This window comes from Lepus europaeus, chromosome 9, assembly GCF_033115175.1.
Source record: "Lepus europaeus isolate LE1 chromosome 9, mLepTim1.pri, whole genome shotgun sequence".
NCBI classification, from domain to species: Eukaryota; Metazoa; Chordata; class Mammalia; order Lagomorpha; family Leporidae; genus Lepus; species Lepus europaeus.
The window spans coordinates 76,275,238-76,289,516 of record NC_084835.1 but is presented as its reverse complement, the minus strand read 5'-3'; the positions used below and the strand labels follow the sequence as shown (position 1 = coordinate 76,289,516).

The 14,279-nt window shown below is 36.9% G+C and overlaps 1 protein-coding gene across 1 annotated transcript in view; it reads left to right on the top strand.

Moving 5' to 3' along the window:
- CDH2 (cadherin 2) overlaps positions 1-7,196 on the top strand; it is a 241,746-nt gene extending 234,550 nt beyond the window's left edge. Inside the window, exon 16 of the mRNA XM_062201500.1 lies at positions 5,791-7,196. Within this exon, the coding sequence (XP_062057484.1) occupies positions 5,791-5,997 (207 nt within the window). The 3' untranslated portion in view covers positions 5,998-7,196. The remainder of the gene's footprint in view (positions 1-5,790) is intronic.
- The last annotated feature ends 7,083 nt before the right edge of the window (positions 7,197-14,279 follow it).

The window sequence follows — 14,279 nt, the reverse complement described above, 5'->3', positions numbered from 1 at the left end:
TTGAAGTACTCTCATTTTTGATAATAGTGCCTGTCACACACTAAAATTTCATAATTGTTATTAGGATCATGTTAATTTTCACTTAGATTAATTACCATTTAAGAGCAAAAGACTTTCTACTCTCCTCTAGTTGATATAAAGCAATTAAAATCTTATGCTTCTGAGAAAATTGCTTTACATAATATTTCTAGAAAGAGTGGTAGTTGATGTTGGCCTTCATAAACCACAGAATTACGTTGTGAGGCAAACATAGAGTACTTTCATATCCATGTGAAATGTAAACCAAGATCCTAGCTTTTTCTGAAAGAAGGAGATATAAGCATGAGCAAGATACTGAGAAGAGAAAACCAAATAAGCACAGCATAGTAATGCAACTTTACCTTGTACGATGCCCACTGGATGCTGGGTACTGTGTTGGACAGTCTGGTGCAGAAAGGGTTACCACAATCTAGTGTGATCCAACATAATAGAAGTATGGGGGAGCAGAGAGATCACAGGACTCCCTCCCAGGTATGGTTCAAAGAAATCACACTTTAGATAGAAGGAAACCAACATGTACATACCATGTTGGTACACAAGAATGTGAGGCATTGGAGTTTCAGGAAATGGGATGTAATTCACTGTGGTTGCTGGAGTTGAGAATAACTGAACAGTCTGGGTTTACTTCTGAAGAATTCCTTACTTTGTCCTATAGATTAGCATCTAGCTTTTCCATGTCTGCACACCCCTTCTTGTATTAACTTAAATTTTTAGCCAGTTTTAATGTAATTTTATTAAAAGCTTACTTTATTTTTATTCATTCAAGAAGCAAAACAACAAGGAGAAAGAGACAATAGAGAGAAAGAGAAAGAGGCCAAATCCAGGGGCCAGCAACTCCATTTGGGTCTCCCACCTGGGTGACAGGGACCCAAATATTTGATCCAGCATCTGCTGTTTCCAGAGTGCACACCAGAAAGAAGTCGGATCAAAAGTGGAGGCAGAACTCAGTCCTAGGCACTGCAATATGGGATGCAGACTTCCCAATATGGTTACTACTAAGCCCACTTAGCCGCAGTACTTGCCCCAGGAATTATTTTAAAGTACCTGTGTACCAATTAAAGATCATCTGGCACACTCCCAGAGGAATGCTTCCCTTATTTGGGAAATACTGCTATAGATTAAATTGCAACTGAAGAGTTTTACTTGGAGGAGTGACATCAAATAACATTTGAGAGAAAAACCAATAGTTTGTAGAAAAGAAGCAGAAATAGTACTGGGAACAGGAAGACCTGATAGAGAGGCTTTTTCTCTGATTCAGGAAAGATATGGTGAGGATCTGAACCAAAGCAGTGTTTCTAAGACTATAGAAGACAGAATATAAGGGAATCAATAGGCCTCTTTCCTCTTGTATCCTTCATGTGTTCCTCACTTGAAGAGTGTGGGTTTTTATAGTCTCCACAAAAGCCTGTCTCCACCCATAAAGCATTGGATCAGAAGTCTATAAATATAAGCTCAGCAAGAATTCAATCACTGCCCTTCCACTTCGCAAAGAAGCCTTAAGCTACAGAAAACAGTTCAGATTTATCCAGATCTGCCTCTCCAACAAGGGAGAAATGTGCATAATTAGTGGAATTACTCAAACCTAAAGGAACACATGCAGTTAGTTTAAAATTTGGTTGCAGTGCGTTAATGTCACATGAAATGATGTCCACATTCAAGAATAAAGGAATCCCATGAGAGAGGACTGGACGGTTTTGTAGCCCCCAGATTTCTGTTTGTTCACTGATATCATGCCAATGACTGTCAGTTTTCAGGACTTGACTATGATCTTTCTAGAATTACTGAAATATTACCTAGAATTTATGTAATGTCTCATTCAGAAGAATCCTCTTTTTATTTTCAGATAAAAATCAGTGCTATCTAAGTGGAAGATTTAAAGTACTTAACCTTCTGGCTAGAAAGAAGGCTTGCCTAAAAGTTGTTGCAAAATTCAGTGGGTTTGCCCTTTTTTAATGATTAAAACCCAAGACAGTATGCCTTGCTCCAGCATAGCACAGTGGTCTCTTTAATGGGTTAATTTATATACTTAACCTCTTTTAAAAGAAGAAGAAGAAAAAAAGAGTTGAGGTACTCCCCAGATGATCAGAAGCCAATGTAGATGCTAAAGAAAAACCAAAAAGATTATTTTTGAGAATCTCAATAGTGGGTATTGCCAGTGTCATATTTATGTTAAGGAGTTGAATTTGGCAACTTAGACATTTGATGAAGAGTCCCAGGGTCCTTAAAAACAGGCCAACACTTTCTCACCACTGAATCCAGATCCACTCAAGGCCCTGCCATTGATTTCTGGAAACTAATTTTAGCCTTAACCTTTCTGTTTTTCCCATTTGGTGCTGACATTGTAAGGATCAAGCAGTGCTCTGTGTATTTTCATCTGAAACTGGAAATACGATAAACCAGATGACTTGAAGAGTGACCGTAACCATTATCCTTACAATTTGTATTATAAAGCATTTGTCATAATGGAAATTTAATATTCGCTTTTGGGAACCCATTCTCCTTGTGAGACATTTCCTGAATTGTCTTGATTTTCCTTTAAGTCCCCCTTGGATCTGGTTCTTGGGTGGCCTCAAGTTAGTGCTAATCTAAAGGAAACTTACCTAATGTGTAACTGCAATTGTTCTGTTTTATAGGGAAAAGGGAAAAGGAGCACATGCTAATCTGTGACTATAACCTCCAGCAGGGCAAGCCATAGATCTAGATAATTAATAGCTGTGTGTCCATCATTAAGCAGAAAGCATTATAACCATAGATACTCAACAAATATACCTAGACTTGAATAAATAAATGCAAACAAAAAGTGAAGGAAGGTGCTTTTGCTCGTTGAAGCTATAGTAACCAACAACTCCAAAACACTGTTGGCTTATAATAACTAAGGTTTGCTTCTTGCCCCAATTAGAAGTCAACTGTAGTTTGTCAGCAGCCCAGTTCCTGATACACATACATTCTTCATTTTACGATCCAGGCAAAAGTAAACTTCTTGGCTGGGGCAGGCCATTCTCCCATCAGAAGGGAAAGGAGAAGGAACCAATGGAAACATAAAAGATAGGGCACTTAAAGCAGCTACTTTTCACTGCCACCAGCGTATCATCAGTCAAAGCCAATCCTCTTACCAACGGAGTCGGAGAAGTAAAACTCTTACTGCAGAGAGACACTTGTGGTGGTGTTAGGCATGCGATCCCCCATAGAAGGAGGGTAATGAATCACTGAGGACAGCATCACAGTCGACCACAGAAAGAGATTGTGAATTTTGAGAAATTGTAGGTTATGGTTCTGTCTTAGCAGAATTGCCTAGCAGCTTATTCTAAAAATAAGATCAAGAACATCCTATCTAAAATTATGTTGTACATATTGAAGTGGTTTGCTGAAGAACTTACTTTATTATTTAATTTAATTTTATTTTATTTTATATACTTTTCTGGGCTATGAGTAGTATAACCTGACATGCGGAAGAATACTGAATGAAATGCTTAGGACTGTTGGTGAGAGATAATTGAGTATGAGGAAACTGAATCTGTGTATGTTTCTCCTTTGTTTTCGATTGCAGTTAAGCAAGTGTCATTTTGTTTCTTAAAACATTATATCTTCACATTTTTTCAGATTCCAAAGCAGGAATTTTTTTCTTTAACATATTTTTAAAAAGTATTTCCTGAGGATCAAGCATTTGGCCTAACAGTTACAACACCAGTTAAGATAATTGTGTCCTGATATCTAAATGCTTGGATTCAAAGCCCACCTCTAGATCTTGACTGTAGCACCCTTCTATTGAAGACACTAAGAGCACTGTGGTGGCTTAATTAATTGTATTCCCACTATCCATGTTGGAGATTTGGATTGAGTTCCAAGTACTGGCTTCAGCTAGCCCAACCAAGGCCTGTTTGGGCATTTGGGAAGGCAAATAGCAGACAGAAATAGCAGATAGAATCAAGCAATCTCCTCCCTCCCCCTTTGTGTGTGTGTGTGTGTGTGTGCCTCTCAAGGAAATTTTTAAAAAATTTTAAAAACTAAATAACAACTGATATTCACAGAACTCTGTATGTGCCAGACACTGTGGTGAGTGCTTGGGTTCCTTGGCTTCATCTTATTATTGTTATTGCAGTTGCAGGTAAGGAAATGCTGAGGCTCCACAGCTAACGTAGTGCCAAGCTGAGTTGCCAGCTAAGATTTCATCTCTTCACCAATGCACCATACTGACACTGACTTTAATTTGCATGTCCCTTTTTTTCCCCATTCCTCCTCTGTAAACTTGAAAGAATAGATGAAAACATGCTTGGAAAAATCCACATATAAATGTTCATAAAGTACCTGTGGATTGGAAGGCTTGATCTCTTGAGTAGCAGTCTGTGAAACATCCTAGATAATACATGCTGTCATGAGTCTACCAGCATTTGCAAAGCAGAATTGTAGAAAAGGAGAATACTATTTGGAGAGTAATGTTGGTATGTCTTGGAGAATTACAGTGGGATTGTGAAAAAACCACACAAAGTGCCAAAAAGACCTCGCATTAAATCCTCAAAAGTTTTGTAGAGAATATTTTATGAGTTGGCTGCAGATACTTCAAAAATATATTGACAATAATCTATTTACAAGAGTTAAGAATATAGGTGGCACTTATTTCCTTGTTTGTTATTTTTTAATTTCTCTTTATTAGCCAGATATGTGTTTTATTTCAGATTTCCAGGATTTGCCCTCCCACTGTCCTCAGTATTTATACTGTGTACAGACACTACATCATGCCATTTTTGGGGTTTAGGGAAGCTAGGAGTTACCATATATAAAAATATCTGCTCACATTTTATCAATTAATTCCATATTTTTATTCTGTTAGTAACAAATTATCTAACAGGTAATTTTCCTCAAATAATAGTCACATCTGTCTTGTCTTCACTCTTAGAACTTTAGCTCAAAGACAATACTACTTACACCTTGAACTACTACTTCTTCATGCTAGTATGAATTTGTTTTTCAGAATCCTGAAGCTTTTACTTAGGACTCCTAGTTGTTTTACTTATTTGTCATTGACTTCCTGTTGTGGTAGTGCCTTTCAAGCTAGACCCTGAGCTGGCACAGGGACATATGACACTCATTGTCCTTCTCTTTCCTTTACAGTCTAATAATTATCTAAATTCTTGACCCTAATTCTGATGAGCATCCATGTATCACATGTTTTTATAGCCTGCTGCATTATTTTATGTAACTTATTCCAGCAGTAAATTGCTCATTCAAAACTGGTCTTGCACAGTGGACCGTAACATAGTCATACGTACCACTAGATTGCCTGACAAGAGTGATTGTTCCATAAATGTTGGTTGAGTGGATAAATGTATTGATTTAATGGTAATCACCATGATATAACTTTGCTTGTATTTCAATGAGGTTTTTCTTTTAAAAAGTCTAGCAGTCCTGTTTTGTATGTCATATTATTTCAGATCTACCCACTTAGTTTACAGTGGTTGGTATTCACTTCTGCCTTCTGTCAAACATGTTCTCCAATGAATCTTCTCCAACTTTAAGTCTTGCCTCCCTCAGCTAGGATTTCCTCCCCCTCCCCAGAAAAAAGAAGTAAGTTAAGTTTTGTCTCACTCTCAAATGCTGATAACCCCAATTTCTGTGTGTCAAAAATGTTGTGGTTTGCAGATGGAAATTTACAGACAAGTGTTTGACCCCATGAATTCACTAGGGTCTGCTTTTGGTTTTGCAAACTGGAACCCTCTCTTAACTCTTTTCTTTCTTTGTGCTTCCAAACTGCAGGGCCTTAAAGCTGCTGACAATGATCCCACAGCCCCACCCTACGACTCTCTCTTAGTTTTTGACTATGAAGGCAGTGGCTCCACCGCTGGGTCTTTGAGCTCCCTTAATTCCTCAAGTAGTGGCGGTGAGCAGGACTATGATTACCTGAACGACTGGGGACCACGCTTCAAGAAACTCGCTGACATGTACGGTGGAGGTGATGACTGAACTTCAGGGTGAACTTGGTTTTTGGACAAGTACAAACAATTTCAACTGATATTCCCAAAAAGCATACAGAAGCTAGGCTTTAACTTTGTAGTCTACTAGCACAGTGCTTGCTGGAGGCTTTGGCATAGGCTGCAAACCAATTTGGGCTCAGAGGGAATATCAGTGATCCAATACTGTTTGGAAAAACACTGAGCTCAGTTACACTTGAATTTTACAGTACAGAAGCACTGGGATTTTATGTGCCTTTTTGTACCTTTTTCAGATTGGAATTAGTTTTATGTTCAAGGCTTTAATGGTACTGATTTCTGAAACGATAAGTAAAAGACAAAATATTTTGTGGTGGGAGCAGTAAGTTAAACCATGATATGCTTCAACACGCTTTTGTTACATTGCATTTGCTTTTATTAAAATACAGAATTAAACAAACAAACAAAAAAAGAACTCATGGAGCGATTTTATTACCTTGGGGGATGAGACCATGAGATTGAAAAATGTACATTACTTCTAGTTTTAGACTTTAGTTTGTCTTTTTTTTTTTTCACTAAAAATCTTAAAACTTACGCAGCTGGTTGCAAATAAAGGGAGTTTTCATATCACCAATTTGTAGCAAAATTGAATTTTTTCATAAACTAGAATGTTAGACACATTTTGGTCTTAATCCATGTACACTTTTTTATTTACTGTATTTTTTCCACTTCACTGTACAAATGGTATGTGTACATAATGTTTTATCAGCATAGTCTATGGAGAAGTGCAGAAACTTCAGAACATGTGTATGTATTATTTGGACTACGGATTCAGGTTTTTTGCATGTTTATATCTTTCGTTATGGATAAAGTATTTACAAAACAAAGTGACATTTGATTCAATTGTTGAGCTGTAGTTAGAATACTCAATTTTTAATTTTTAATTTTTTTAATTTTTTATTTTCTTTTTGTTTGGGGAGGGAGAAAAGTTCTTAGCACAAATGTTTTACATAATTTGTACCAAAAAAAAAACAAAAAAAAAAAAAGGAAAGGAAAGAAGGGGTGGCCTGACACTGGTGGCACTACTAAGTGTGTGTTTTTTTTAAAAAAATGAAAAAAAAAAGCTTTTAAACTGGAGAGACTTCTGACAACAGCTTTGCCTCTGTATTGTGTACCAGAATATAAATGATACACCTCTGACCCCAGCGTTCTGAATAAAATGCTAATTTTGGATCTGGTGACTGGTTTGAACTTTTTCTTTTCTACATGAGCTGCTTTAAATGTTGTAAAATTCCCAAGTACTGGAGTTTCGTTGAGAACCACAGTACAAAAGTATGTATTTGTTCTTGTACCATTCACCCTTGAAACACTTAGCATGGCAGCCATGTACAGTGAGCAACAGAGAGAATCGTTTGAGATCTCCTCATCTTCATAGAGGAAAAACATCAGTGACTCAGCAACAGAACCTGCTGCTGCTGATATAAAAATCACATCCTTTAACTTCAGTGAACTGTGGTATAATTCTTAATATAACTTATGTTTTGACATGTTGCTGCTCAAGCTAATAGTTATGTTGACTCTAACCGGCTTCTTTCATTAGGACACCAGTATAAGGAAGTCTTCCATAAAGTGGGTTATAGGACAAGGCCTGAAACTGCAGTGGGACACCTCGAATTCTCATACAAGTCACTGAAACCATTGTTCTATGTACTTAATGAAACACCTTTAGGTGACTGGCCTTTATTCCTTGACTTGACCATTTTCTTAACATTGATACAGCCACAGGGAACAACAAGCAGATAATTTTGCTAAATTTTATAAAATTGTTTATGTGTGTTTAAGAGACAAAATAATTTTACTGTATTTTTCTATTTGCTTCATAATTATCACACAATATATTCTTATGCTGTGCACTTTGAAAAATATCTATACAATATTCTTCTCTGATTCCATGTTATTTTTCTTAACATAAGTTATTTTATATGAGGCAGTAGAATTTACTTTTTTGTTGATTCACTCTGTAGACAATATTTTCTTGTTACTTTTATAATCATTATATGCCAGAGCTTGCCTCTGAGAATTTCCATAATGAAACTTACTAAATTTGCTAATTGGAAGTCTTTTCTAAGTTGATTCCCAGACTGTGCCTCCATGCTGGTGCTCATCCAAATGAAAACTGAACTATCTTTACAAATTCAAACCTCACAACATTTAAAATTTACATCATTTAGGTAAACAAACACTATTCAGAACTCTATCATGGTTCATATAGTCACAGACAGTATCTAATTTTGTGTGGGTGTGTGTGTGTGTGTCAACTTTAAGCATTCATGGTAAATATTTTATATATGCACCATCAGTAAATTAAACATCCATATTTCTCAGTAATTCCCTTTTTTGCAGATGTTGTAATATACAACAATATTTCCTTGGTCAAGAAAAGAAATGGAAAGGGCTGATGTTGTAGATAGTGTGTTAAGCCACTGCCTGGGACAGAGACATCCCATACCAGCAACTGTTCATGTCCCAGCTGATCCACTTCCCACCCAACTCCTTGCCAAAGTGCCTGGGAAAGTGAGGAGGATGACTCAAGTGCTTGGGCCCCTGCACCCACGTGGGAGACCTGGAAGAAGCACCTGTCTTCCTTCTGGACCAGCGCTGGCCATTGCGAACAATTGAAGAGTGAATCAGCAGACGGAAGATCTCTCTCTCTCTTTTTCTCTCTGTAACTCTACCTTACAAATGAATAAATAAATCTTTAAATAAAAAAAAAGGATTGGGAAAGTAGTAAAAAATGGAAGCCTCTACCTTTCTACAGATGGATATTTCTACTAGATGGATATTCTAGTCCTTTTAATATACAACATTTACTTAAAAGATTTTGTTTCATTTCGTTTTGTGCAAGTGGAATTGTGTAATACGTATTTTTCTATGACTTGCCTTTTTCACTAAGAGTGTATCTTGGAAAATTTTCCATATCAGTGTATCTAGCCACCTACTCATTCTTTTGAATTGACACATAGTATTCTGTAATGCAGACGTGAACATAATAGTTTTATTGAACCATATTCTGATTTATTTGTTGTTTCCAACTTCCCCACTATTAAAAACAATGCTTCTGGGACTGTGGCATAGCAGGGTTTAGCCACTGCCTGCAACACCAGCATCCCATATGGGCGCTGGTTTGATTCCCAGCTGCTCCACTTAAGACCCAACTGCATGCTAATACACCTGGGGAATCAGCAGAAGAAGGGCCAAGTACAAGGGTCCCTTGCACATGCGTGGGAGACTCAGAAGTGTCTCCTGGCTCCGTGTTTTTATCTGACCTAGCCCTGGCCATTGCGGCCATTTATGGAGTGAACCAGTGGATGGAAGATCTCTCTTTGTCTTTCCTTCTCGCCTTGTAACTCTGTCTTTCAAATAAATACAATAAATCTTTTTTAAAATGCCACAATAAATGACCTTGTGCATGTCTCTTTACATGGGAATATTTCTCTAAATTAGATATTTAGGGATGGAACAGCAGGATTAAAGAGTGTAGAGAGAAGTTAACTACAGATGGCTGAAATTATAAATTTTGTAACTTTACTGCAAAGTGCCTTTTAGTGGAAAAGATCAGGCCTTCTAAAACCTAACAACTTCTTCCTCTGGCAAAAAGATTTTAAGTAGCTCGAAATAGTAACCACAAAATATAAAATAACTAGGGAAGGCCTCACTCTTTTCTTTGGAAGCAACCCTTTGAGTCAGGCCACAGCACTAGTTTTAACTATGCTGACATTACTATAACCATGTATGTAATAAAACCTTGAAAACTATATTTATAAAAATGGTTTATGGGCCCTATCCAGAAACACGTTTTCTTAAGCTGTTCCTGGTGATTTGGAACTCTTTTGCAATGTTGCCAATAGAAACACACAGAATTCTACTATCCCTTTAAAAGTTGGTTATTTTCTGTGAGAAAAATATGTGCATATGAAATTTTAATATGACATTGCTGGATTTCCCAAATTAAAGACTACACCAATTTGAACATTTCATTTGTTGCACTCTATTTAGTGCAACATTAAGCCTTTGATTATAATGTAAATTAAAAATGTTATTTCAGAAAAGTTGCAAAGAGCTGTCTACAAAAATCAGTGTAACCTTCATCCTCAGCAATCCTGGACATAACACGTTTAAAGTTTTTACCGTTATGATCTATGGCAGAAAACATCTCATAATAATTAGAGGTAACTGATTTTTTTTCTGATTTTCATTAGCCATTTGGATTTCTTTGAACTTATGTTCATTTCCCTATTCAGTCATTTGCCTTTATCCAATTACTTAGTAAGAGCTCTGTATATGCATTTCTCCCCCCAGTCATTTGCTGCTCTTGTAGTCTGTGGTGTTTTGTCCTAATAAAAAAATTTGGTTTTCGTGAGGTTTATTCTCACTTTTCAGTTGCAGATTTTTGAGATGGTCTTTCCACTACAAGTTATAAAATTAGTATCCTGAGTTGTTTTCCTGTTTTATATTGTTTTGAATTACCTATTTCATTCACATAGGTCTTATTTTGTGTGATGTAAAAATCTTAAATAATTTCCTAGGGCCAGTATTGTAGCACCATGAGTTAACCTGCCATTGGGCAACGCCAGCATCCTGTATCAGAGCCCTGGTTCCAATCCTGGCTACTCCGCTTCCCATCCAGTGTCCTAAAGAATCTCATAGGGCAGCAAATGATGGCCCAGGTTCTTGGGCCCCTGATTCCCCTGTGGGAGACATGGATGGAGTTCCAGGCTCCTGGCGTCAGCCTGGCCCAGCCCTGCTGTTATTTGTGGAGTGAATGAGCATATGGAAAATTCATTCATTCTCTCTCTCTCTCTGTCTTTGTGTGTGTGTGTCTCTCTCTCTCTCTCTCTCACACTATCATCCTTTCATTTGAACAAATAAGTCTTTAAAAACATAAAAAATAAAAATAAATAGAAAATTCCTAAATACATGGTCTGTTTTCAAAACTACTTAAAACTTCTTCATTAGCCAAATTGGGTGAAGTGTAACTTTTACATACACACTTCTCATGTAAACACTTGTTTGCTTGTGGACCTTTTAGATGCAGCACTTATCTTTTGTTTAGCCTATTCATGATACTTGTGGACCTTTTAGATGCACCACTTATCTTTTGTTTAGCCTATTCATGATACTAGATTGTTATTAAATCAGTTTTGACAAGCCGCTCCTAAATAATGCTGTTTCTCTTAGAATTGTGTATGTTTTCTACATGTTCCCTTATAAATAAATTTTAGAAGCATTTTGTCAAATTCCAAAACAAATTGTATTCCACATTTTATTGAGTTGTGTAAAGTTAAGAGTTTTATCTATTTTTTCCTTCCAACATTGTAGTATCTTTTACTTTTCAGATCACATACTTTTTATATTTGCACTAAACAGCTCATTTTGTTGCACTGCTGTTTGATCATTTTCATGATATTATGAGTGTTTTCTACTCTTCATAGCACTTTTTCTAATTATTATATTGCTCAATTGGAAATTTACCAACTTTATTTCTTTGTCTTATTTAACTGTTATGTTAGTTTTAGCAGATTTTTGTTTTGCTTTTTGTTTTTTATGTTTTCTTTGGTTATTCTCTTGTGTTTTTCTGATGAGTAAATATCTCTACAGTTAATGATAGGGTTTTTGCTCTTTCCACAATGAACACTATTTTTTTGCCTGCACATTTAGTAATAGTGATGATATTGTTCCTCACTATTGTTAAAAGGCTGTCTATATTACACTATTAGTAAATTTACTATAGATACAGGTTTATAACTAGCTTCTCACAAGATTTTGAATTTTCAAGTTGAAATTTATAAACTCTTTTTCCTTAATCTACATAAATAGTTATATATTAACTCATTAATATAGTGAGTAATAGTATTAATAGCATTAATTTTTTCTTAATTGAATCACATCCCTGGGATAAGCCATCCTTGATTATTATGGTAGTCTTTTAATGGGTTGTTGGTTTGCTGTTTTTTTTAAGAATTTAAAAAAAAGATTTTTATTTATTTGAAAACCAGAGCAGCACAGAAAATACCCTTCACTAGAGTAATCAGAAGTATCTGCTTTTATATTCTGATTTTTAAAAACAACAGCTTTTTGGGGGTGGAAATTTGGGAGAGGTGCTAAGACATGATTTGAGACACCCATGTGAAGGTTCAAGTCTCATCTCTGCATCTGATTCCAGTTTCCTGCTAACGTGCACCCTGCGAGGCAGCAGTGACGGCTTAAGTATGTGGGTTGCTTCCATCCTTGTGGGAGATCTTGACTGAATTCTAGGCTCACATCTTTAGCCTATCCAAGCCCTAAGTATTGTAGGCAATTAGGGAGTGAATCAGTGGATGAGAGCTTATGTGCACTTTCTCATTTCTCTCTCTCCCTCCCTTCAAATTAAGTAAATTTTTTTAAAAAATAGCGTCTTGATTATTGGTATGGAATATTTATTCACTTAAATATTAGATACACCTTTATCCAAGCCCGTTAGTTTTTTAAGACTCAATATTTTACTTATTTTTGGTGTATCAGTTTGTAAGTTTGATTAACATTTAACCCTAGGTTGTTGGATTTATTTACAAATAATGTTTTTATGTGCTTAAAACTGTTAGACTATAACTTTTATCAAGGGGAACTATTTTACTTGGTAACTTTTAGTGCTTTTTGCTGAGTTGCAGTTTGTCCAATAGTAATACAGCCATACCTGTCTGCTTTTTCTAGCTTGGTTTTGTTTCACTTGTTTGTTTTAGCCAAATATGTACTTGATTTTAGTCTGATAAAGCTTGGTCCATCTTTTTTTACATTTTTTTAAAGGTTTATTTATTTATCTGAGACACAGAGTCACAGACTTAGAGGGAGAGGCAGAGAGAGAGATGTTCCATCTGCTGCTTCACTCCCCAAATGGCCACAATGCCTGGGCACATGTGAAGCCAGAAGCCAGGAGCTTCTTCTGGGTCTCCCAAACAGGGTGCAGAGGCCCAAGCACTCAGGCTGTCTTCCACTGCTTTCCCAGTTTTATATATTGTTTTATATATTGTAAGCAAAGTACACATTCTAAAGCTTTATTTAAATGCTGTTTTCAAACAGGAACTGCAAACGTAGATTAGCCAAAACAAAAGTCTTGACAATGATTTAATTTTTGCAGTTTACCAACTTTGCAACCAGTGGCCTCCAATGCCATGTTTTTGGACATGACCTCAATAAACTAAGCACATGAGGGATGCTCTAGGGGATGGATCCTGTAGTTCTCCATAGCACCTCCAAGCCACCAGCATGCAAACAGACTTCAATTGTACAAAAAGCAGAAAAGGCATTAAAAAGCCAGGCCTCTTGCCCCTCTCATTCTAGCTGTATTTGTTCATTTAAAATCCACTGTAGTTTTTCTTCTTTGGGGTTGCGGGAGGGGAGGATCAGTTTTTCAGTCGAAGGAACAACTGGAAGCCAAACTCATGGGGAAAGGTGCAAGCACTCAGAGATCATACTCTCCTGACCTGACCTGCCTCTTGGTCTCACACAAAATGATTTTTTTTTTTTTTGGACAGGCAGAGTGGATAGTGAGAGAGAGACAGAGAGAAAGGTCTTCCTTTGCCGTTGGTTCACCCTCCAATGGCCGCCATGGCTGGCGCGCTACGGCCGGCGCACCGCGCTGATCCGATGGCAGGAGCCAGGTGCTTCTCCTGGTCTCCCATGGGGTGCAGGGCCCAAACACTTGGGCCGTCCTCCACTGCACTCCCTGGCCACAGCAGAGAGCTGGCCTGGAAGAGGGGCAACCGGGACAGAATCCGGCTCCCCGACCGGGACTAGAACCCGGTGTGCCGGCGCTGCAAGGTGGAGGATTAGCCTAGTGAGCCATGGCACTGGCCACAAAATGATTTTGAGAACAAAAAATATAAAATATATAACTTTTTGTATTACTGCTTTGTCCTCAATAAATAAATAGACAAAAACCTTCCTATCCATTGCTTCAAATGCTTAACATTTCTTTTTGCAGGAAAGATTCAAAGTCCTTTCTTCCAGCTGCCTTGAAATGTATGATAAATTGTAAATTATATTCACCATACTATGCTAGAGAACACAATTTTTAAAAATCTGAATAGATTTAAACTAGTACCTTGAAGCAAAGATTTTACCAAAAATGAACTCTTAAGTTATATTTTTTTAAATTAGTGCTAATTTTCTCCTTGGAAAACCATCAGTTGATAGACTTCTAGAAAGCATTGGAAGGGGATGTCAGTAAGACCATTACCCTTTTCTTCATGCAGCCAATTTAGGGTGTATTTTTAAAAT